Consider the following 26,199-nt stretch of genomic DNA (forward strand, 5'->3'; position numbering starts at 1 on the left):
CTTGTGACCAGCTCGTGACCTGGTTTTAGTTTCAATGGTCAGAGGAAGCAAAGCAGAGCCAGACTTGCTCCGTGTTTGGGGAATCACTACGGAAAACTCAGACTTCAGGAGGCAGTGATTCATTCCTTCTCATTTGGGATTAGGCCAGGCCCCACCATGTGAAAAGAAGCCAAGTAACCTGAATCCTTATATTACCTGATGTCCACAACCAAGGAACCCACAGAACACCTCTGTTCTCAGCTCTGATGCCCACCCTCACTGGGACATAATCAATGGAAATCAGTGTCCTCAGGGACAGCTGTCAGTCTTCAGGGACACATAATGGGTTGTAGGGAGTGGTTATCCCATGGTTATCCCATGACATTTTTCCGGTCATAAACTCAGCACTGTGATGGCAGGTGTGGAGCCAGGTATGAATGATTTACTAGACACAAGTCTACAAGTGTCTGCTTCTTTAATGTGAGAGGCTTTGGCAAGACACCACATGAGCTTGCCCAGGGCCTGCAGTATTGTTTTCAAGTTGCAGTAGGCACCCTGATTGCTCTGCTGCATTTGCATTTTGGGTAAGTGGTTCTCCTTGGAAAAGGAACTGCCTGATTTAGCTTTGTTTCAGTGGTAACCCCCCTAAAAAACAAAAAGAAAGCAAACCAAAACATTGGTTAGAATTTTCACTCTGACAAAAACCTTTGCTTTTCCCTTTTCATCCAGAATTGCCATTGTCACCAGACGGAAAATTTCTCATTTCAAGCCAGCTGCTCCAGGTGTAACCAGGAAGCACAGGTCACAGCAATTGAATACTTGGTGGCTGATGCTGCTAGAAACACCAACACAGTTATACCAGACTGCTGGACAACAAGGGCAAGAGAGACCAATCCCTTTTAGCCCTCCCTTCCTGTCTATTTTACTCTTGGATGCCACAGTGCAGATGAGATGAAGCATCATCTTCTCATACAACTCACACACAACCTGCTCACCACACCTGCAGCTGAGCTACTGGATGAGATTAAAAGAGTAGTTTGAGACCTGAGAATTTACAGAAAGACACCAGGAAGCACAAATGCATCCAATTCCTGATGGGAAGCAGATGCAAATGCTATACCATGGACCTGCTGGTCATCAAACTAAGGTCTGTACACGCTTTAGAAGACGCTGCTGCAAAATCCAAAAGCACAACTGACAAACTGCTCAGTTTGGCAAAACATGCTTGATCAGCCACCCCCAGCACTGTGCCTCTTACCCAAGTGAAGGGTAATGTTACATTTTCCCAGCACAAAACAATAACTAAAAAAATATGCAGACCTTTAAAAAAATGAGCATGGTCCACAGTACTAAGCTGGCAGATCATTAATCTTTAATACACTTTGTGACATATCCAAGACATTTTTAAATCACATTACTATTACTGTATTAAAAAAAAATAAAACCCAAACCCCCAACCCACCAACACCCCACCAAATATTAGTTTTATAAGTTATACATATATAAATATAGTTACAAAAAGGAGAACATTGCCTTAAGAATTCCAGTTACAAAACATAGATGCATTTACTAAGATTAATGTTTAATATCACTGATCTGAATCTGTGTAAGCCAAAGGATTCTATTAAAACCAATAGATTTGTCACATGAAACAAGCATTCAGTTATTAGAAGTCTTGTCTATTCACCATGAGTTCCACACACTCCACATAATCTACTCTGTGAATACAAAGTGTACTAATATATTCACACTCTGAAGTCTAAACTACAGTGTAAAAAATATAAAGCTCTTTAGAAATTAGGACATTTCTGTTACATTTTCTATATAAAAATACTGCCATGCAGTGTTTTTACCTACATCTCTGTTGGGGGGGGAAATGCACTTTTTGCCAGTGTAGTGCTGTACAGTCTCTGTACTGCTCTTGTGAATTTTACTTTGCAACTCCCTCAGTTTCCAGAAGTATATTTTGAGCTGCAGTGTCCCCCTGGGCTGCTCCCAGGACCTGGCAGGACTGCAGTGCCCACAGCACCAAGCCCATGCAGAACTGCAGGGTGCATCCACCTCCTTGGCAGTTTTCACAGCCATCATTTGAAAGGCAGTAATATTGGATCCATCTCACAGGAGTGACATGAGGAGACACCTCAAGCCTGTCATCAATACAGACCTTATTTAACAAATGGTCAGCAAAGGCAATGTAGCCTTTGTACAGCCCATTTTATTCTCAGAGAGGGAGGCAGGTGCAAAGAAAGGAAGTAATGAGACCACAGTAACATAAGGCTGCTTTTAACCACAGTGCAAACTATCTAAGACTTCAAAAAAGTGACTGTGCATTTTCATTTTCTTCTCTGTCTAAAAATACTGATTTCTCATCAGCACTGTTAGGGTATCCTAAACAAACTCAAATAAGACACTGCTGTGATTCTCTGTATCTACACCAACATATATATTTGGGCCCCAAGAAACGAAAACATTTGTGGTAATTCCAGTGAGGCCTTACAATCACCTGATATTTTTCCTGCTTTACTCTTATCTACTTCATCTCCAAACTCTAAGCATTAGCTTTCTTGTCATTGCCTACATTTGTTGTGCTCCACCTGAGCATTTCTTTAAATCAGCTACAGAAAAGTTTGGGTATGAGTAACATGAGCCAGGGATTTGAATGTATCAAATTCTTGGTTTGTCCCAAGAGCAAAGCAGAAAAGCTGAGCCCATCAAACACATCTTCAATGTGAACAAGCACAGAACTGCCCTGCCTGACCAGACACACACTGTCCTAAGGAAAGTAATATCACAAGTTGCTAAGATTAGGAGGGAAATGTGTACAAGAGGATTTTTTTCTTTTGTTTTCATTAATACAAACAGACTAAAACAACGACAATTTTCTAAGCAAGGCAAGCTACCAACCTGTCTCTTTCTCATGTAGAAAAATAGATGCTGTGTCTGCTGACCAATTTGGGTGATCTATTAAAGGAAAAGGCAAACGACAAAACCTGCTAAAATTGGGCCACTAGACCAAAATGCCACCTTCATTCACTTGAATACTATAGCTCCTAACATAGACAGTAAACCAAAACTTTGCAGCAGCCATATGCTGCTTCTCCCTTTTGACACAACAAATACCCACCTCATTTAACTGTTTCTAATCCTCTCTGTAAGAATTTATCCCAGGTGTATATTTATCTGCTTTCAAAGCAAGCTTGGGTTTTTTTTTTGCTAAAAGAAGATACCCTGGGCACACATTCTGGTTTTGCCAAGTTTTGTATTTGTTTTGAATGTATTTTGAGTGGTGTCTAAAGTTCAAGATGCACAGGAAATTATTCAGCAGCAGATACATTTGACACAGCACCCTTGTAATTCTCCAGATTCCCTAACATGTTAGAAGTTTCTGTGTTACACCAAACACCGGACACAAGCAGGAAAGGATGGCAAAACCTCACTCTCACAGTTCTTGGGCTAAGACATCGTGAATGAACTTCAGTGTACGTTGATACAAGAAAGCATCCTTCTTCTTTGGCTTGCAAATATTTAGATGATTAACATCCACTGGAATAAGGTCTCCAATTCCTATGTCTGGGAAAGGGGAAAAAAAGAAAAATAAAAAAGGAGAAAACTACCAGAGTTCATAGGATGATCTAGACTGAAAAGAACATCTTGCATTAGCAATTTCTCTCTCAAAAGCAACTTCTCCTATCTTCAATAAAACTCTTTGTTCATCATTATTTTTTCATGTGCTAAAAGCATCAGTACATACAGTTATGGCCTGATAGAGGTCTGTGTTGCCACAAAACCCACACTGGCACACTACACCATTAGGTCAGAGCTCTACTGTCTTTGTTTGAAATACAAAAATGTACATTTCTCCATATAGAGAACTTTGCTGAAACAGAACTTCATTTACTGATAGCACAGTCCTGACTGAGGTCCTGCATGGTATCTTGAATCTGATCACCACTAATGGCCCATATTCCTTACACAAATAATTTGACATGGACATTAAAATTTGGACTAGAATGAACCTGAAATGTACCGCAAAATCACTATGCACATTTCCAGGTAAATGAAATATTTACATTGCTTAATTGTGGAATACAAATATTCCATTTTCAGCTACTGATTTTGGGCACAGTACAGCATTTATTCTTTCTTGACAGCCATCACTACTAACTTTGCAGTAAGGATGCTGTGACTGCCACATTCCAGTTTATTCACTCATCATCTAGAGAAATCCTCCATTTTTGCTTTGACTTCTGTATCTTTAACCATATAAAATTACACTAGAGCAGGATGAAGCTCTGCTTTCATGTGCCCGATCAGACATGCAAGAAACAGGGAGCTTCCTGCTCATCAGCCTGTGTTCTAAACAGTGAAGGGCCTGCTACTGAACTGCCATGTGCCCTCTAAAGGTTTTCAAGAGCACTCCTGTGCTGTACTAGGTGTCATCCCCGTAGCAGGAGAGACGTGCTACAAAATTACAAGTGCTTATTCCAGGTCTGTTATTCAGCCCTCTATTAAACCTTAATTTGCTACATAATACCAAAAAGATCCAGTTTTTAAGTCCTTGCCAATAAAATAGCATCAGCAACATTTTCACAAAACATTGCTGCTCAAGAGGACATACTGTTAAAACACTGCTAAATAGTGACTCAGAAAAATAGGGGTGTACAGTCCACCTTTTTCAGAGTACCTGACCTTGCACTCAAACTACTGGATTTAGCTGGTGGAAAGCCTGGTCTAAAACCTAACAAAGCAATGGTTTCTGGCTTTTCAGACACCTTGGGCAGTGCAAAAGAAAGACTGAAAATATGAGACTTAAAACAGCTTTCTAAGTTGAACACACATAAAAGCAAGAGGAAAAAGAAGTCTGTTTTCCCCTTCTACAAAAGGCAAAAAGATATCAGGAACTCTATTTTGGAAGACAAACTCTATTTCTGGAGTTCATGACATGTGGAAGGTAAAGGATTCTTAACACTGAAAACCAACTTTGTGACTTTTCCTTCCATTAGCAGTTTCCTAATTTTCTTCCTTACTTTGTTAAAGGAGAAAATAGCTGGAGTTTACAGAGACACTGAAACACTATGCAGACTACTTATATGAAGATAAACCACAACTAGTAATAATTCCAAAGGAAAGGGCTTTAACATTAGACCAGGATCTACCCTACTTTTTTTTAACAAATTCTACTCTCATTTAGAAAAATCAAAACAATCAACTGCTATTCTAAAATCTAAATGTTGCTTTTCTGATCTAAGCATGGAGGCTCAGTCAAAAGTTTAAACAAAACCCCCACACTGTAATACTTATTTTTCTAGGTGTTTTACCATAATATTTATAACTCTTTCTTGTTATTGATGTTTATATCAATATATACCAAAATAAATAAATTAAATGGCTATTTCTCACTTACCTGCTGACTCCACAGGTACAACGTGCAGTTTGATCATGCTGCCTATATGTGTTGGTAAGGTTTCTGCAAAACTCAGCACTGAAAATTTCTTGTCTTTGGCAAAAGACAAGAAGTCATCATTCAGCTCTTTAAGGGCAGGAGAATCTGAGAAAGAGCAACATAATTTTTGCAGTGTTATAAGACAATAGCATTTTTCTGGTAAGACTACATTGCTAGAGATGCTTTTATTACAATGACAGTAAAAGGAGAAGCATTTTGTTTGCAGTCCATTTTCCAACTAGCATATGCAACAATTTGCTCTGATTCTCCATTTTCCCCTCACCTTTGCAATCAAATGAAACAGCTACTCAGAATTACTTGCAATAATTCAACACACAACTCAAAAAGGAAAAAGGAGGTCTGTTGCTATCACCTAGCTTTTTCTGACAGCACGACGACAAAGCCCAAAGCACCAAGAACAGATTAGCAGAGTCCCTGTTGCTACATGGTAGCAAAGTGAACCTACCCGTGCTGAGCTCTTTAACCTCCACAGACGGGAAGAGGAGATATCTGGCATTTATAGAATATTCAGCCAGCTGGGAACCATGGTGAGGTACGCTATAAAATACGATTCCTCTGGTGTTGTTTACAATTTTATCCATTTCTGGATTCTTGGAAGCATCCACCAGCATCTTTTTCACTAAAAGACCTGGCAACAGAAGCTGAATTAATGCAGGGATTTAAATCACTGGGAAATAATGATCATGCTATATTAACCATGAAACAAACTAACCACATTCTTGCATTGGTTGATTAGTCTTTAGATTGTCAAATATGTAAGATTCAACTTGAAAAAAACCCAAACCACGCCTGAGGAGGCATCAATATAAAATGTCAATGAATGATGCAAATCCAATTTTGATTTGCTTTATATGTTGCTAATGACATTTACTATATGCCTGATCATGGAGAAAATTTTGCCTCTGGATTTCCATTTACATGAATTTCAACTCACTGAGTTTTTAAATCAACACAGTAAGAACCAACAGCAATAAAAATCCTTTCAAAATGTATATGCTATCAAATACAATGTATTAAGAAAGTAGAAATCTGTTTTCCATTTTTAGGTCCTGGCCAATTTTTAAAATAGACTATTCTGAATAATTGCATTTCTCCTTGAGTTTGGTTAACGGCTTATTCTGAAATCTTTAATGCAAATAAATGCTTTATATCAAACAGGCAACATGCTTACCACCCATGCTATGGGATACCCACACCAGAGGTCTGTCTCCAATCCCAGCAGCTTTGAGCTTGTCAAGCAGCTCACTGCTCCTGAAAGCAATAGACTTCCTGCAAAGAAAAAACAAATGCAGGCAAAATGGAGCATGACAGGTTAAAAGGCAATGTTACAACAATTAATTTTAGTGCTGTTTATGAAAGTGAATTAGGTAAACAAATATTAATTATTTAGTTATTGCTTCTACATTGAAAAAGGCCAAGAACTTTTTTAAGGATGGCTTCACAAGAATAATGGGAATTGAGCTAAATTCAGTTTCTCACTCTTGCTAGAAAGTTCTATTTTAATTTCCCTCAGCAAACATTTCTTGACAAGTTGTTTTCTGGAGTTTTAAATAGTTCCATTTACACATTGTAGCAAAACAGGTTTTATTCTATGAAAGCAACATCAATACATAATGTACTTTACACCATGCAACATGAACAAACCTTATACATTTTGCTAAACAAAGCTCAAAATGTGGAGCAACGTACAGAAATTTAAAAACTAAGTGCATGATCAACCAATACATTAAAAAGAATCACAACTAATGTCAGTTACACTTGTCAGGCAATAATCTCAATGCTTTTTACTGGAATAGTATGAAAGCACAATAATATTCATTTTCTAAATGAGAAGACTGAGCTCTGGAAAGGATAAGTTACACGTTAAAGTTTAAAAATGAATCTGCATTAGAACCAAAACAAAACCAAAGCCAATGCCCAATCCAAGCTTGAAAGTGCAACATTTGCACTTTACATTACTCCTTGCAGTATAACAGGAATCAAACACAGAAGGCCCTTGGGTAATGAAAACATCAGGATATGGGGGCAACCACTGTGCAAAATAATTCACTTCATCTCTATCCGTCTCAGCATTCTCACTAGAAATTGCTTTATAACACATATGAAAAGAATAATCAAATGTGTCTTTTCAGTTGAACAGCATGCTCTAAGCCAGCAGAGACATAAAAATTCACTTTTGAAACAGTGAATGAGACCGTACATGTAAGAGCAAACCTAAGGTTGTTTTTCTACTGTGACCTCACTGTTCTTGCTGGTTAAAATATCTTCAATATATTTCATTAATTATTAACCATATAAAATTATAAAATTATCAAATATTATCGTCAGGTGACCATAAATAGCAGGTAATGTAATTTTCCATTTTGTAATAGAGATATTATCTTAGGAAAAAAATAGGAAATATGTTTGTTTCTTTAACACACATACTCCAGGCAGATACAAGAAGAGTTTTCTTAGAATCATGGAATCATTTATGTTAAAAAGACCTGTAAGATCATTAAGTCCAACTGTTAGCCCAAGGTGGACATCCAAGTCCACCACAAACCCATGTTCCTAAGAGCCTTACCTGCCTGTCTTTATATTATCTCCAGGGATCGGGACTCAACCACTTCCCTGGGCAACTTCTTCCAGGGCTGGACAAAGCTTTTAGAGAAGAATTTCTTCCTAATGCCCAATTTAAACTCCTCTGGTTCAACTTAAAGCCAATTCCAGTCTTCTTTGGACCTGCACAGGTAACCACCTACATGCTTGATACTGTCATTTTCCTGCCTAATTTCAAAGAGGTACATTAACAGTCATGTGTTCCTCATTTTCTCCCTGCTTACATGTAGCAATTGCATTGACCTTTCACACAGCCAGAGAGAGGAGGGAATGAATAAGTACAAAGTTCCCAGTCTATCACACACATGTTGAATTTTTTTTCTTCCCTGCACATAAAACATCATTAATTTTCAGATTCTTAACCTGTAAGCAGCCATGCACATGTCTCTGCTGCAGTACACAAGTCATATTTACAGTACTAGTTACATGCTTAAATATCTACATAAATGTTTGAAGGATTCTGATTTAAAGATCACTCAACTTAATCACCAAATTCTGTTCAAGACAAAAAACCTACACAGGCTCAAAGAGCCTATTTTTCAACATGTTTGGTGGTAGCATCTTCCTCTGACATACCCTGTTCAAGGTCAATAAAAACACCATTCCTCTGGCAAGAGCAATTATACTGTGATTGAATCAGATACATTTATTGTATTTTATCATCAAAGTAACATTTTTTTGAATTCAAGTATGTTTGTATCAGAAATTGTATGGCCAGCAGGACTAGGGAAGGGATTGGTGAGGCAGCACCTCAAGTCCTGTGCTCAGTTTTGGGCCCCTCACCACCACAAAGACATTGATGCTCTACATCAGGTCCAGAGAAGGGCAAAGGAGTCAGTGAAGAGTCTGGAGCACAAGTCCTATGAGGAGAGGCTGAAGGAACTGGGATTGATTAGCCTGGAGAAAAGGAGGCCCAGGGAAGGTCTCACCACTCTCTACAACCACCTGAAAGGAGGCTGTAGCTGGGTGGAGGCCAGCCTCTTCTCCGAGGGAACCAGTGACAGGATGAGAGATAACAGCCTTATGTTGTGCCAAGGAAGGCTGAGGTTGGATATTAGGAAAAATTTCTTCATCAAAAGGGTTGTGAACCTCTGAAACAGGTTTCCCAGGAAGTGGTTGAGTCCCCATTCCTTGAAGTTTTGAAAAGGCATGTGGATGTGGCACTTAGGAACATTGCTTTGTGGTGGCCTTAGCAGCGCTGGGTTTGTACCTGATCATCTGAAGGGTCTTTTCTAACTTAAATTATTCTATGAAAATATATGCTTCATTTTATCAGGAGTATAAACTCACAGTACAGTGATTTTTTTGCTGTGCTTATGAATCATTATTGTGTCACTTTAAAAACCACTCCCCTTAAGATATAAAGTTGGTGCTGCATTTTCATTAACTAACAGCATAATTTAGTGTCTCCCTTAAAATGAGGCATAACAGACTGTAAGAATTCATGAAACTGCCACATGTAGCTATGCATGAGGGTAAAAACTTAAGCATGCCATGACTACAATTAATATTTTTCCTAATTTGATTTTTGAAACTAACAGAAAGAGTAAAATTGACTCTTTCACACTAGGTGATTCCAAGGATCAGCTTTACAGATCTATGTCCTGTCCCCCCCACCTCAAACTGCAGATGCTGCATTTGTTACCTGTGAGCCTCAACAGGACATTTTGCATTCCAGTCACTCAAATGGGTGTCATACTCCACAGATATGATTCTAAGGGAAGGACAGTCTGAAGCAAGCCATGTCTAAATTAAAGAAAAGCAAAATCAAAGGAGCTTATAATTGAGATACTTAAAGTCTCAAAAGCAATGGAGAAAATATGTTACTATGGGGACAATATCAAGCAAGACTTTTGCTCTTCAGTTAATCCCCAAGTACATTTTAATCTGGATTATCATTATTTTATTACATGCTGGTGAACTCTAGATTGTTCCTTAGCCACAAAGCAGGCAAAGAATAAAGATTCATCTCTAACTCGTGCATTCCTGGCTCCCTCTCCTGGGTGAAACTAGAGTTACTAAGATTACCAACAGGACTGATCAGTTCAAGTTTCACAGAGATACTTCGGTGGCTTTACCAGCATGAATTTGCTTGGAGCAGTAATTACTTATTCACCAACAATACTTAAATAGCAATCTGCACCAAGTAAGGTACTCAGATACCTAGGTAAGAAAGGGAACTTAATTTAAAATGTTATTTCATAAATCTTTTCCGCAGCAATAACATTCCCTTAAAAAAAAAAAAAAAAGAGAGAGCACTAGGAAAGCATTGCCTCCTCTTTCACTTGGCAAGTGAATGATGTTGAGAACATAAAAGCAGAGATTTTTCCTTGCAAGAACAACAAACAACACATTAACAAAAATTTATCATCAGGAACTTGAAAACTGTCACTTGTATAACTGATTACAAGTAATTGAATTCAAAAAAGACATCTGCCAGATAGTGTCCTTCTAGATGCTCTGGACAGCACTCATGAATGAGAAAACAGCAGCCATATGTCTTTTTACCTTTGGCCAGCACTGACTATAGCCCTCTTCCCCTTCTGAGGCCTTTTTATCCACATGCCGGTCAATGTCTTGCTGTCGCCAGGTTTTAAATGCAGCTCCCAGAAGACCATGAACAAAAAGGATGTCTGCTCTGATAGGCTGGCTGATCAACCAAAAGAAAATTTTAAGATACATGGTACATGTTCTTTTAGCAAATTGAAATTTTTAACCTAAGGGATGCCAAAATGCTTTTTTTAATACTACATGTGATTTCTTATTTATGGACAACATTTCATGGTATTTCAAAGAGTATACTCAGATAAACACTAGGGGACAACACAGAAGAAAGATATAAAATGAGATATGGAAAGTACCCACCTCACAAATCATAATTTTCTATAATGAAAAACACCTTTCTAACCAGCTACAGCTCATGCAGCGTGGTAGCTCCAGCCTCAGCATCACATTAGATTCACTGTAACCGGAGTAACACCAATGACCCAGGGAATAGCTGCTACTAAGTGACACCCAGGCTGGAGACTGCTTTAGTCCCAGAAACACAATTACTATTACTAAGGATGGAAATTTACTGCATCTTAGGCCAACACATGCTGTTGCCAGCAGAATAATTACAAGACACTGTACCCCAAGACAATGTGCAAAGGTTAAACAGTTGCAACCCACACAAAGCAGTAATTAATTTCATGTTTTGTGTTCAGATTTTCCATGCATTACAGTAATACTCTGTCCACACATATGAACTGCTTCATCCACTTCTACTGCTCTTCTACTTGAGAATCTAAATTCAGTCCTTTCAACCCACCAAAGAAAAGGAGGGGCAAGGTAACATCAGTACAGCAGCACTCACATGTCAAGTCTTCCAAAGTTTTGTAACACAACAGTAGAACAAGTAACACCAAGTACAGCATGTACAGTAACTCCTTCTACTTTACCTGCTACGATATTGTGGATGTAAGACATAAACACCATCTGGATATTTTTCTTTCACCATGTCCCTGTCTAGGTTAGCCAAAGCTCTGGATGCATGAGAAGACTGAATGACGTGTGGGGATTTCATTACTTCAGCAAGGACAGAAACCCAACCTACATTGAAAAAATGAAGTGGCAGGTTAACTAATAGAAACATCATCTGAACAACAGAATACAGAAACATCAACCTACATCAAACTATACATCTGAAATTAGATGTTAATACTTAATGGTATCATCAAAATAAATTATTTCAATCTACCCTTTACCTCAAGAAAGTCAAGACTAGATAAGTGGAATCTCCTAAATTCAAAAATTCAGATGTATTTTACTACTGCTCAGCTTATGACCTGAAGGAAGACCCCTTCTCAGAAGAAAAAGAAAGTGTATCAGCAGGCTAGTACATCTGCAGCAAGAACACATCTCAGATCTCTTTTTGCAGGTAAAATGCCAGGAAGATGGAGACAATGAAGCTTAAAGCATAAGAAAGTCATAGAAAACAACCTACAGGAACAGTGGCAGGTAAAAAAAAAAAAATGATGCTTGCCGTGAAAGTACAATAATTTCTAATTTTAAAATCCAGCGTAAAAAAAACTCTGTGATTAAAATACCTTTACTATCCTAAAATTTGTATACTGTTCCTATGCTAGAAACATAAGACAGTTAAATTGGATACAATACTCAACAAAATTTTAAGTCAAAGATACAATGATTTTATGATACTCTATGTAAGGTGTAAAATTTTCTTAAACATGGATGGGAATTGTCACAGACTAATGAGAATATCTTCTACATGCATATGCACGTTTCTTTAAAATCCGGATAAATGTTATTGCTGCTAGCAAAAGCAGCCTATAAATCACAGTCACATTACAGTCAAGTCCACAAACAAAACCTGGGAATTTACTTCATGAGCACTGTTTCAAAACCATGTACATTATGTTGCTACTAGTTTAGTCAGTAAGCTGCTAATTCAAGATCATTTACTGTAGACTGAGCAAAAGAACAAACCGACATTTAAGTTTTGCCTTAAAACTGCTAGGATTTTTGAGGACTGTATTTTTTTTAAAGAATAATGTATTTAAATTATGTTTCTAAGCAGAATATATGCTGACCACTGTGCAATTTGTACTTAAGAAGAATATTGTGTTAAAGTCTACATTCAGGTCTCCAAACACAATGGAAGTCTGCCAAGATAGTCTGACTAAAACTATCTCTGGTATTGCATTTATCTTAAATGAGCCAAGATGAAGAATCAAAAAAACCTTTTCAGAATCAAAAATAAATGTTCTTCCCCCAGATACTCCATCACAGCCACTACACAGTGCATTACTGTTTTTCTTCTTCCTATGCCAGCAGCTTTTGCAGGAAAAAGAGCCTTAGAGGTTCTCTCCTCTTATGCATCCTCCAGCAATAAAAGAGAAGCTTTATGAACTCTGGACTAGCAGTATCCGACTGCTCATCTCTGGAGTTTGATTCACTGTCTAAAATTCCTTTTGTACTGAGAGCTGTCCCAGGGAGCTGCTGACTCTCCTGTTTCATTCTCCTCTTCTACACGTACAGTTTCAACAATCATTAGAACTTAAGAATGGTGCCAGAGCTCAGGACAAAGGCCTTTATAGTGCAGCTGCCTTTCTTCAGAAGTGAGCAGTATGGAAGCTGCAGAACAATATAAGATTAGAATAACAATATTAGGACAATTATACAGTTCTGATTCTAGTCTATACCCTTGGATTTTCTGTAGTCAGCTTGGTTTCCTTGCGTAGAACTTCATGGAGTTTTCTTCTCATGAATTTGAATCACTCTTTGAAGCTCTGTAAGTCTTCAACTATTACAATGTTTTGTGGCAAGTTTTATTTTGGTCATGCAGTATATGGAAAATACCATTTCTTTTTCTGTATCTTCATAATTTAATGTAAAAGAACCTTTGGTTTTGTATTACAACAAACAGCAGATGACTATTCCTTCTTTGTCTTCTCTATGCCAGTGAAGACAATTTTATAAATCTCCATCATATTCTCTTTCAGTTGCTTTTCCCATGCTAAGTGTCTTAGTCTAGTTATTTGCTCCCCATATCACAGCCAATGCAAATTTTTAATAACCCTCACCCCTCTTTTCCTGTACTGCTGCTACTTCTTCTTTGTGTAAAAATGCACACTATATTTAACAGGCAGACAACAGCTTGGATTTATAGAAAAGCATATTGATATTTTCTGTTTTTTTATTTTATTTATTAATCTGAAACTTTTGGAGTAGAAATCTACCACTGACACAGCTTTCCTTTTACCTGCACGTACTATGGATGAGTGAAGACGTTCATCCAAAGCCATATTCCCAATAATTCGGATTATGTTCCTCTGTATCTTTGCAGAATCTTTACGTAGCTGGTATATCCTCTGCAGTAGCTGGAGGCCTCCTTTAGCTTCAATTTTATCACAGTGAGAAGAAATCTGGCATTACACAGTAAATACAGTGACAATAAACAGACATTCTGCAAAAGGTGTTTTAGATGTTGTTAATTCATAAATTAGGGAGTTTTAAAAGGGGGTATGACACAGCCCTTGTTGCATAGGAATTATTATTAATCTAGAATTTATTATGCCATATTTGTAGAGGAAATAGATATTTTAATATGCAAAATGCATAATTCCTATGAATTGACAACATGAAAATTTTTGAGTACCATCTCTCTACCTTTCTTCATGTCTGAGGGAGATTAAATGGTCTCTGCTTGGCATGATCAAATTTCAACTCAAGTTAGAGAGTCTGAAGAGGTCAATTGTCTGCATTTACTATAGCATTTTCTTAACTAGAGCCACTTGTCCATCACCCCAAATGCAATCATTATAACCCCTTCTCTTTGAAATAAAAAAGTTTTTTTACTTTTCAAATAGTACTGCTATCATACTGCTGATCCTAGGGACAAGAATTTAGCCCAGACGAATATGCACGGTAGTTTTGGAACTGCTGATATCCTCCAATCTGTGACTTCCAACAGGCATTTGGAATGAGTACAGTCACAACTTGCTTAAACTGAAAATCTAGAAGATAACAAATTCTAGACTAAGTCAGAATTTCTATGTATATGGAAGATGTGAAAAGAATACGGGGAACAGCAAAGTATCCATCCCAACTACCAGTAACCATGTGGCATTCTCAACACTGTTTTTCAGTGTTCTAGACTTTGAACAATTAAGTGTACACAGAAGAATGTAGCAATACGAAACAATAAGCATCACTGTTACAAAATGTCTTCCATACTCTTAATTTTTATCTGCCAAAAACAGACTGGTCCTGGGAAGGCCACTGCATTCATTAGATGCTTGCTGTACAATATTCTGTCCAAAGAATACCTTTGTGTACAGGAAAAGTTTGCATTCTGTTCCAGTTTCTCATTAGAGTGAATTCATGACACTATTTTGCTTTGTGAAAACCTGGCATTAGAGCCTCAGAGCTGCCCCTTGACTTCTTGAAAGATGCACAGGTATATTACAGGGGAACTTGTAAGGGCAAATTAGAAACAACAACAAAACTTACATACACTTTCCTATGAGGAAAAAACCTACTTTGTTACATGAATGTGCTTATTTCACACCAGTCTCAGTAATTTAAACATTCTTACAGAAGGAGAAAGGATTAGGAGACAAGGAAATGGCAACTCCTTCCCAACACATGAGAGTGCATTAGAAAGCAATGTGTGTAAATGTAGCTTTTCAGTTACAGTTTAAAGACAAATTACCTTAGAATGCTGTACTAAAGCCTGCAGGCAAAAGAGCTCAACAGTCTCTGAAGGGATTTTACTCAATGTCTCACAATATGGAAGTCCATTTCCTCCAAAACACCATAAGCCTCCCTGAAATGAACAACCGCACAAATAGTAACACATTTCAAATGGCTACATTATAAAAGGATTTCTAATCTAGAATGTTAAGTGTGTAATGATCTATAGAAATTGCTTTTAAGAGTGCACAGCATGCATGCACTTTACAAAATGTAAAAATTACACAACAGTACATCATAAACGTATTTACTGTTTTAAAGTGGAAATATTAACTAGATTTTCAGTATGTAGTCTCCTTAGTCTATTAACTTCAAAACATACAATAAAGGGGAAAAATGTAGTATTTTCATTTTGTTAATGAATGTCATCTTTTAAGATCATTTGCTTAAGCATAAAAAAAGCAAGAATCAGATTAACTCTAGACTTGCAAAACTTAGAAGAGAAAGAAGAAAGGTCTTCAATATGTGGCACAGTCTCAGAAGACCAGTCTCTCAATCACGCAGCAGAAAGACCAACATAACCTCAATAAAAATCAAAATACTTCCAAGTGTGGTGTCTTACCAAAGCTCCTTTTGTAGCACGAGCTCTGGCTGTGAAGACAGTAAAGGAGTGATAGTGTAAAAATAGCACACATAACTCTGTCATAGAAAATAAGAGTTACTGCACTCTGAAAACTCTAAACAAAGATTGACAAGCATTGTTATTAAAATGACATTCATTTTTGTTATTGTATCTTATGAAAAATAACAATCATTTATTAAGGAAGTCAGAAGTTTTAAACAACAAAACAGAAAATTCACAAGAGAGAGTGTATGAAAAACTGACACTATTATTTTTAAACAATAAGGGAACTTAAAATGACATTTCTAAAGCCACTTGGAAGTTGTTGCACAGACACAGCTGAAAAATTCAAAGATGCAGGTCCTTACAGACCACAGACTACTCCAATTCTGGTTTGGTAACAGGGCTCTATTTCAGAGAGGCACTTCCATGTGACCTAACAGAGTTTACTACTTAAGGTGTGCTAACACCCTACCATGTTGCGAGAGACTTAAGAGAAGTTTAATAATCTCATCAGTAAAAGAACATTCAAACAACAGTACGATGAAGTGTGAGAAATCATTTTATGAGCACAAGGTGAAAGAATGTTTTGGACAGAGTGTTGAAATGTCTACTTAATGGGAAGGCTTGTAAGATATCTAACTACACCTTTCAACTAGTACAGCTGGGAAATATAAACAAGCTTTCAAGAAGACTGACTGTATTTACAAGAGATTTTGCTTGTGTTCTACAATCACAAAGTGTCTGTATTTCTCTTCCTCTTACAATGATCAAAAATATGGAGCTTGGAGCTCTGCAGAAACAAAGAATCCAGACCTGTTCTGCAGATGGAAACTCACCCTTTGTGCAGCAAGAGTCTGGCTACTTTCATGTAATGCAAGAGATGTGAAGTACTGGACACATGGATCAAGACCAGTCTGAGGTAAAGATACCAACAACAAGCGAAGTTCATCTTCTATGGGATAATCCTGTGAGAAGTAAGCACAAGCAGTTTTTAGGTTATTTTGTTCAAAGCATGAAGCAAAACACAGAAGAGAGAAATATTTGAAATAATGGAATCAGCCATACTAATGAGGCTATAAAATATGAGCCCTGGACTTAAGTGCTCTGCAACTTCAGTTTAATAGTTTAATCTGTAAAGACTTGGGAAAGTGATAATTACAAAATCACGACATAAATGATAAAAAGCAAGCTTTACACTTTATATTTTGGTGACCTTATTTTAATGGTTCCAAAGAGCAGAACAAAAACCAGTTCCTCTTGACAGAGGAAACTTAAAATTTCACCCTTAACTACACAGAAATTTTCATAGAATCATAAAATCCTCAGAGTTGCAAGTGACCCACAAGGATCATAGAAGTCCAGTTTCTGGTTCTGCACAAGACCACCCTAAGAATCACACCACGTGCCTGAGGGCATTGTCCAAAAGATGCTTAAATTCTGCCAGGCTTAGGGCCATGACCACTTCCCTGGGGAGCCTTTTCCAGTGCTCAAGTACAAGTTTCACTGGGTGAAAAACTTTTCCTGATATTCAACCTAAACCTCCCCTGACAGAGCTTCAGGCCATTCCCTTGGGTCCTGTCACTGGTTGCCAGAGTGAAGAGATCAGGGTCTGCCTCTCAGCTTCCCCTCACGTGGAAGTTGCAACTGCAGTGAGGTCTCCCCTCAGTCTGCTCCAGGCTGAACAGACCAAGTGACCTCAGCCACTCCTCATATGACTTCCCCTCAAGGCCCTCCACCATCTTTGTTGCCATCCTTTGGACACTCTCTAATAGTCTAATGTCTTTTTTTATACTGTGGTGCCTGAAACTGCACACAGTGTTCAAGGCAAGGCCACACCAGTGCAGAGCAGAGTGGAACAATCACCTTCTTCACTCACAAACTTCTGATACTGTGATTTTGGTACTGCACCATTAAAATGAATGTATAAATTCCTAGTAAAAAATAAAGACATTTCTTTTAAGGTTTTTTCTAAAAAATTAATATAAGTATTCATTTAACAATCCATATATTGACTGATAGATTCAACAAAGCAATTTTCTTTGCCCACAGACATTGAACTTGTCATTCTAGTTCTTTGATAAAATCAGAGATGGAGACTTATCCGAGTTGCCACAACGATTTGCTTCCTAAGCAGCAGATTGGCAACTCCTAGCTTCAATCACCCAGCAATCATACTGCTGTAAAAATATATCCACAACCATAAACTAGTGTAACCTATTATTTAAGGACTGACAGGTACAGATCCACTATCACATAATGTTACCAAGGCAAGAAAGCAAAAACTGAGAATATCACATCCAATCAAAACTGATATTCAGAGTTCTGTTAGTTAAGACACACAGGTATTTTCTGATGGGGCCTTCTGCCCCTATTCATTCTATTAGCATTTCAAAACACCATATGAAGTATATTATACTTCATATATAGAAGCTGATGGCATGACTCCTCAGACCATCATATATATAATATATACACAAATATTTAAAATCTGTTTAAAATTAACTTAAAAATAAAGCAAGGCCAAATTTATCCAATAAGGATCTGCTGGCACCCAAAAGCTGGCAGTGAAGAGGTGGGCCTACAGCAGAGCTCCACAGTAGTATTGAGGAGGCAAAGGCCTCCAGGAGCACAGTCTGTGTGCAGGATTCTGTCAGTGTCAACCATGGCAATCCAGGATGATTTTTTCACATTACTTACTGCATAGAGATAAGCAGTGTGTCTGACAGACTGGCAACTGGCTCATAGTTCACTGCTTGTGAATATGTCATGTGGTTATACAGTTCAAGATTAATAACTGATCAATGCTTCCAACCTCATCTCTTTCCTTCCTGCCACTCCCTAATGCAGATATCCCCAGGGGTGTAGCATATATTACAGTTTTCTATTTTGGTATTTTACTACTGGTCAGTTACTTTAGAAGAACTTCACTTTCAACAGTTAACAACAAAAGCAGTAAAAAAAGCAAGCAACTAAGAATCATCTAATACCTACTTTTCCTTTACTTACAGTCTTTATTTTTGGCAATGGTGGTGGAGGCAGGAAAAAGCGAAGGTCAACATCTTTGGATCGAGCCAAACCTATAGCAGTCCTTTGATCACAGGTTTGAGCAACCGTGCCATACTGATAATCTGTTATAAAAATTTTTAAATGTTAGGGTTAAAACTAACCTTAAACACTTAATTTTGTTTTAAATGTAGCTTATGATCTACTTTGTAAATACACCTGAAAAGAAGAACCATCTCTCTGCAGTCTATTTATAAAAACCTTTCAATTTTCTAACTACAAATTCCGAAAGTTAAAAACTGCAGATGTTAGACCAGCACTACAATGAGCTGAAATACACCTGGACACTAACTGTTCATTATAGGCCAATCTGATAATTCAGAGGCAAACTGAAGGAAAAGAAAATATACCCTTGAAGTGGATCAACACTTTTTTCTACAAAAATTTGCTTCTATTCCTGTTACTGTTATACAATTCTAGAACAAAGCTAACAAGCCATTTAAAATATACTTTTCACAGTCTTAGATTAGCAACACTTTTCCTTTTGGTGAAGATAATTTATACCTGCAAATTGAACTCACTGGAGCTGAACACTTTAGTCCTAGCCGAACACTTTGTCCCAGCTGAGAAAAATTAGCACATACTTTTAATCCTAAACTTTCTTTGACTTGGTTTTGAAGTACCAGGTTAAAAAAAATGCTTGTTTCTCTCATGAGGCAGTTAGCAAGAATAATTAGTGTTTGTGAAATGTCCAAATACTACAACAACGAGCACTACAGAGAAAGTGAGACAACTAGGCAACTAAATTCCTGATACTGGACATCTTGTGCTCTGAAATCACCAGTATTCATCTACAAAGGACAAAGCTCAGTTTTGGCACATCCTAGCTTTCAGACATTTTCAAATACAGTTTGCTGGTATAAATTTCCTGCGGAAACTATTCAGAATTTTAAAGAGGCAATTTGATGCAAGATAAATTCCACAGTGTGGAATTGCACTGGAAAACTGAAAGATCCACAAATGACTTAATTACCAAAATGAGACTCCAGAATAGAATGTCACCTACTTAAGGTAGCCTGATGATGGAGGGGAGAGGAGGAAACACAAATACACACACGCATACCTCCCTTTTACTTGGGATTTCTTTCTGCTAAAGCAAGAGGGAGAACTTATTACTATTGAATAATAACTAGGACAAAAAATGGCTTACAGATAATGCTTGCACATACAAGGCCCCTACCTCTGGTTTGCCATTACTACCTATCAGCTCCTAACCAATTTTTATTAACTTAACATCACTCCTACAGAGGCTTATTAAAAAAATCACTGCCAAACTTGTGACTGCATTAGCACTCCCAACAGAAAACCCAAGGAACTAAAGAGCATGAATTGCTCTCCCACGCCACAGCAATGGTTGCAGTCCTCTGGTGGGGAAACAGAGAGAGGCCTGCACTGCAGATACTCGCACTGTGTCAGTGTTAGTGAAGAACAGCTACTTGAAATGGAAATAACTCCCCCACATTTTAGACCAAGTTTCACAGCATATTTATGCTTCTTGCAGCTACTTGTTTTTCTTCATGTTGTCAGCAGACTTGGAACAGCTAACTGAGACTCTGTGGAATTTCTGGGATAAAGGAGGCTACATCAGCATACATTACCATGCCAATGACTGTTGCTTGCCAGGTCTTGTACAGCCTGCAGTCGCGTTGCTTTGTCTTCTGACTGACTTCTCTTTAAGAGAAGCCATAAGGCACATTCATGATCTTCTCCATCAAAGGTACTGAATTGTTCTTTCACCAGGAAACAAATGAAATCCAAGTTATTATTAATAAGCATTTTAACTAGCCACATTTCTATTTGTGGAGTAGAGAAATACATAGTTTTTAAAATATTTGAATATTACTTGTTCACAGTAATTTAGAGTGGGCATTTTAGCCTTAAATTAGTACAACAAACAATGACAGAATGACATCAGTAAAATGCTGATCCTAAAATGCTGAGTTTGACTCATTTTAGTGGCATCAAGTTGGTATTTCATGTATCTATGTGATACACACAACCCCTGGCTGGTGCTTACCAACCAAAATTACCAGCAGAAGCTGCAAATTATTAGCAACTCTTGAGGCTCTGACCGTGAAGAATTAATTTCATAAGATGACAGTGGAGATGCGCTTGCTATAATCATTTAACTGAGAGTTAAACGAGAATAGACAGCATGCCTAAGGAGCAGAGTTTCTCATACAAATGGAAATTCTTGTTTCTAATTACTTGAAAAAGCAGCAACACTGTTCTAAAACACTGTGCTGCTCCAATTAAGATTGTCAATTTTGATGAAAGCATACATACTTTTCTAAAGTGAGATTTTCAGAGTATTTAATCCCAAAACCTTTTTTACACAAAAATTATATCAAGTATTAGTTTGGTAAATCTCTTCTGGAACAAGGAAAAAACCAACACTCAAATCTCCTCTTAACTATCACTTTCATTTATTTAAGAAAAGAAATTGTTTTAATACACAGAAAACAGACAACTGACTGATAGTCCATATAAATATAGAAATGATAAGCTATATTATCACTGTTTCAAGAACAAAAGAATGCGTTAACTTTGTAAGAAAGTTACTTCCTAATTGCCCTACTTCTTACTGTTAAAAAATAATAATGACAGATAAAGTCCTGCTTTCAATACTTACCATTAAAAGGTCTCCAGAAGATTTTAGCTTCTGTTTCTAGAATTCTCCTCACTGCTTTATGGATTTCTTTTCTGGCTTTGTATGTAATCCCTACAAGAGTATTTCTACATTACTGGAAGTCTGGAAGACAGTTCCCTCACATCACTTCTTGTAAATATATGGAAAAAGAAATACAAACATATATACATATAGACATTCTATAAAGAGAATTATCTCATATATTATCTCATATATAGAGAGCTATGTATAGAAAGAACTATTTTTTTAAAAAAACAAACCAGAAGCATCTTAAAATAAATAAATTTGGTGACATTTTTTGGTAACAGACTTCAGGAAATACAACTTTACTTGTTATATAAGTGACTTCCAAAAACATTCTATTCCCCTTAGAATTCTGTTTTTATAACTCAAACAATTATGCATCTTACCTTGATATTCACTTGGACTTAGAGAAGCTGTACGTACGTACACATAGGATTTAAGTTTTTCTTGATGTAGAGCTTGAGTATCAATTTGCAGTAACTTATTTAAGGACAGGACTTCATATGTAATGAATACAAAACCTCTTTAAAGAAAAGAAAAGTGCATATTAATACCAAATAAAACAATATAATGAAATAAAAATAGAAATCACATTGATATAAATCATACAGATTTTACAAAATTTGTAATAGTCTGCAGATTATTTTGATTTAGCAACGTAGAGAAAAGGCTATAAAATACTCGAAATAAGTTATAACTATCAGAAATTGTGCTTCAAAACTATACTCTACCATGTCTAACATTACCTAATATTATCACATTTTTTGAAAGATTAAAATTAAAATTTTAACTGTATCCATAAGTTACCTATATGCTCATAAGTTACAACTTACCCTAGTATAAGCGATCCAGTTACCTTTGCAATTTTTCCTTGAAAAAATTAAAATCAAATGTCAAACAAAGTTGTATGCATCACCTCAATATAAACAGTCACCATTAGATTATCAGACAGCAAGAACACCAACCAGTAAGAACAAACTTTAAAAAAATTTCTATTGCTCTGTAATTTTCAAGAAATTATTAATCAAAATTTAAAACTGGAGAAAACATTACTTGATTCAGATTTCCTGCTCTCCTAAGCAAGATGATAAAACATGTATCCTGTCAGTACTATTTACTTTGAATATTGCTACCTCTCAATTGCATTCATTGCTCAGTTACCAGAATCAACAGTAAACTTCCTCTACCTGCAACACTAGCAGTGATTTGGAACTCTAAATAATTTTAAGGAGCTAATTTTCTTACATATTGCAGCTATTCTTTAATGTATATTATTACATACATGACTATGTATGTTCTTTGAAAAGTCCTGCAGAGTCTCCATCAGAAAACACATTTTAAAAAATAATTCCATTGAATCTAATTTATAAAGCAAACAGATAACAAATACATGCTACTTGCAACAATTTATCTTTTAAACCTAATGATTCCCTCCAGATTTCAGCTACTTTGTACCTACAAATTTGATCTGATTATTGGGATATAGAGATCTCCATACAGAGAAACTCTTTTCATTACCAGGAGCAGCAAACCCAATGGAACACATCTCACCTATCATGAATAATTTCTTTTCCTCAGCATGAATTGGGAGATTTGCCCCACAACCACTGCTACCAGCTTCCATCTTTGTGAGGCCATAAGAATTTTGCATGCAGACAAGAGGCAGCAGCTACATGTTGTAGAAATAACTGGCAGAGAAGTTTGAAAAAGGAAAAAAATGCAATGCTTCCTGTAGAGCAGAAATTGGAATATCCTATCTTTAATGCTCAGAAATAAATTTCAGAATTGTAAGAATTGTCATTATATGCTGAAGGCTCCAAAGAAAACAGAGACTAAGCAGAGCATAAAGTAAATAAGGAAAAATAAATAATAGAAACAAGCTTTATTCATTGTTCATGAATGTAACTATTTAATGGCTCTAGAGATTACGAAAAAAATCAGATACAAGTGGAATTGAAGACAGTTTAAGGAGATCACATTTAGTTTGGGAAAGACCCTCATTTACTGTTCCTATGTGTTCCCAGAGAAACTGCTGGTGTCATATTACATATCATACTATGGAAAGCAAGGTCAGAAGCAGAGAGCAGGGACAAACAAAAGCTTTTAATCACTAAGTAACCAAGGAATTATATCATAAGTATCATTTAATTATGCATGGTGGCATGCCATTCCTTTTTATTAACACTTCAGATCAATACATAATGAACTGTACTTACTGAGATCATTCCAGGGTAGGTGTTTTTTTGTGGCTGGACCAGAGGTTCCTATTTTTCTGTAGCAAAATACACAGTAAGCAGCCACTGACATTCTGAAAATTGAGGGAGGAACAAAAGAAAAAAAAAAAGATTGATTAGAGAATTCCAGCAGAAACCCTGTAGCATTTTTTCCTATCTTGTTACAGCAAACATCATGATGGCAAAGGTCACAATAAACCATCTTTGTGTCATTTCACTCCATTCTCAATTTAGTGGGCTGAACTTCAATTATAAGAAAACTTAAAGCAGTTTTTTTATCTATTATGCAACTGCTGATTTTAATAACTAAGTATCTCCAATTAACTTCTCTGCTTTTAAATTTCCTTTCCTACTTCTTAGTCACTCTTCCCTAAATATCACATGTGGTCCTAACTCTATCAAGATATTATTCAGTATGACATGTGCTGTAATATAACTCAGTAACCAATTGCTTTTAAAGGTCATAATTTATTGTGTTGGCAAGTAAGTCTTTTATTTTGACTAAACAGGCTTATAGAACTACTACATATAAACTAACATCTTTTGCATATACTGTAGAAGTAACATGAAACTCATATCTTCTAAGTGAAATTGTCGTGCCTATATTGATACAACTATACTAACTGATATATTGAGTTAATGTGTTTAAAGGGATGTAAAAACACACCAGTATCTCTCATATACTAATCAAATTCTTGTCAAATTAGGTCTCTTTTAGCTACAATTAACTCAAAATGATAAAATGTCACATGCGTAAACCTGATGTTGAAATATGGAAGCCTGATATTCTCCTTGAATTTAAGGTAATCTTTGCAGACCAAGAAAAGTGCTTATATCACATTTATCATCAATGTCCAACATCTCTAACAAGGGGACTCTTTTCGTGTCCTTCCTTTAATGTGTCTTCCCTCTTTTCTCATTTCCCAAAAGTTTTGATTTTTCCCTTCTCTCTTGCGTGTGTTTGGGAGATTTTTGGAAAACATCAGCATTATCCCAGCACTATCACAATCACTGTAGACTGCTCTTTTACTTCAGTCATTTCAACATTATTTATCCATTCACTTAACAGAGTACAGCACACAGTGAAACGCTTTTAAGACTTTGATAATCAGTCCTCTAGAGACACCTCTCCTTCCTCTAAAGTCTCTGTCTCATGATGTTCCTTTATTATCTTTTTTCACAGAATCACAGTACTCACATTTACTCTTCTCTCTAGCCACAGACTAAAATAAACATGTGGTTCAGTGACAGTAGGTGCCACAATTACTAAGATTTAAAACATGCACCTGTAAACACAGGAGGACCAAAGTGAGCACTGCTTCTCTGTTGCCAGGAACTTCTGTTCAGGTCGGAGGACAAGCATTAAACCATGAAATGTTAAGGGTCTGGAACAGATCTTAAAGATCACCTAATCCAAACACCCCCGCCATGGGCAGGGACACCTCCCACCAGACCATGTTGCTCACAGCCTTATCCAGCATGGCCTTGAACACTTCCAAGGCTGGGGCATCCACAACCTTCCTGAGAAATCTGTTGCAGTGTCTCACCACCTGCACAGTCAAGAATTTCTTTCAAAATACCTCATGTAAAAATCTCCCCTGTTCGTTTGTACCCATTACTCCTTATCCTATACTACAGTTCCTGACCAAGGGTCCCTCCCTGACTTCCCTGTAGGACCCTTCAGACACTGGAAGGTTGCCGTGGGGTCTCCACACAACCTTCTCTTCTCTAGTCTGAACTGCCCCAGCTTCCTCAGTCTGGTTTCACAGGGGAAGTGCTCCATTCCTCTTATCAACATCGTGGTCCTTCTCTAGACTTGCCCTAGCAGCTCCACGCCCCTCTGATGCGGGGGCCGCAGGCGAGGCCTCCCCAGAGCGGAGGAGGCGGCAGGATCGCCCCGCTGGCCCCGCTGCTCCGGTCCAGCCGGCTGCTCTCGGGGCTGCGAGCGCGCACTGCCGGCTCACGCTGAGCTCTCCATGCTTAGCGACACACAAATATAATGCAAAAGGACCCACTTCGCAACCTTTTTTACAGCTGGTCCTGGCAGCTCCGAGCCGCGTCCCGCACCGGGGTGCGGTCCCCACCTATCCACCTCGCGACTGCGCAACTGGGGCGTATTAAAAACAAAAATCGACAACACCACCACAAACACTTCTTTAAGCAATAGCAAGAAGCCAGGCGGGGGTGTCTCTGTGCCTCTTTTCCTTTGGAGAGGAACAAAGCACCTTTTACCCTGAGCCCCAGCCCCCTGCCCTGCGCCAGCCGCCATCCCCGCGCCCCCCGCCCGAGCCACCGCTCCCACCTTCCTCCTGCGCCGCCGCCGCTCCGTGCGGCGCCCCCGCGCGACGCGTGACGCCATCGC

The 26,199-nt window shown here is 37.6% G+C and overlaps 1 protein-coding gene across 2 annotated transcripts; it reads right to left on the reverse strand.

Moving 5' to 3' along the window:
- Positions 1–1,329: 1,329 nt before the first annotated feature.
- SERAC1 (serine active site containing 1) lies at positions 1,330–26,199 on the reverse strand. Of its 2 annotated transcripts, none has more exons than XM_056487797.1 (17): positions 26,140–26,199; positions 23,820–23,911; positions 22,437–22,473; positions 21,990–22,126; positions 21,562–21,651; positions 20,528–20,659; positions 18,873–18,994; positions 16,703–16,831; positions 15,261–15,374; positions 13,809–13,971; positions 11,485–11,635; positions 10,553–10,694; positions 9,690–9,790; positions 6,615–6,712; positions 5,889–6,071; positions 5,384–5,527; positions 1,330–3,549 (listed from the first exon to the last, which is right to left on the reverse strand). In XM_056487797.1, the coding sequence occupies exons 2-17, from the start codon at positions 23,908–23,910 to the stop codon at positions 3,419–3,421; spliced, it is 1,965 nt and encodes a 654-aa protein (XP_056343772.1). In that variant the 5' UTR covers position 23,911; positions 26,140–26,199; the 3' UTR covers positions 1,330–3,418. The 2 variants fall into 2 exon arrangements, with proteins under 2 accessions (XP_056343772.1, XP_056343773.1); XM_056487798.1 differs by lacking the exon at positions 26,140–26,199 and adding an exon at positions 25,036–25,131.

The sequence above is a fragment of the Oenanthe melanoleuca genome, chromosome 3 (genome assembly GCF_029582105.1).
Source record: "Oenanthe melanoleuca isolate GR-GAL-2019-014 chromosome 3, OMel1.0, whole genome shotgun sequence".
Taxonomy (NCBI): Eukaryota; Metazoa; Chordata; class Aves; order Passeriformes; family Muscicapidae; genus Oenanthe; species Oenanthe melanoleuca.

Coding starts and splice junctions, on each gene's coding strand:
- SERAC1 (XM_056487797.1), bottom strand. CDS start 23,910: ATGTCAGTGGCTGCTTACTGTGTATTTTGCTACAGAAAAATAGGAACC. Junction 22,127..22,436: donor ACTGGATCGCTTATACTAGG/GTAAGTTGTAAC, acceptor TTTTCTTTAAAG/AGGTTTTGTATTCATTACAT. Junction 11,636..13,808: donor CTCATCCATAGTACGTGCAG/GTAAAAGGAAAG, acceptor TTTTCAATGTAG/GTTGGGTTTCTGTCCTTGCT.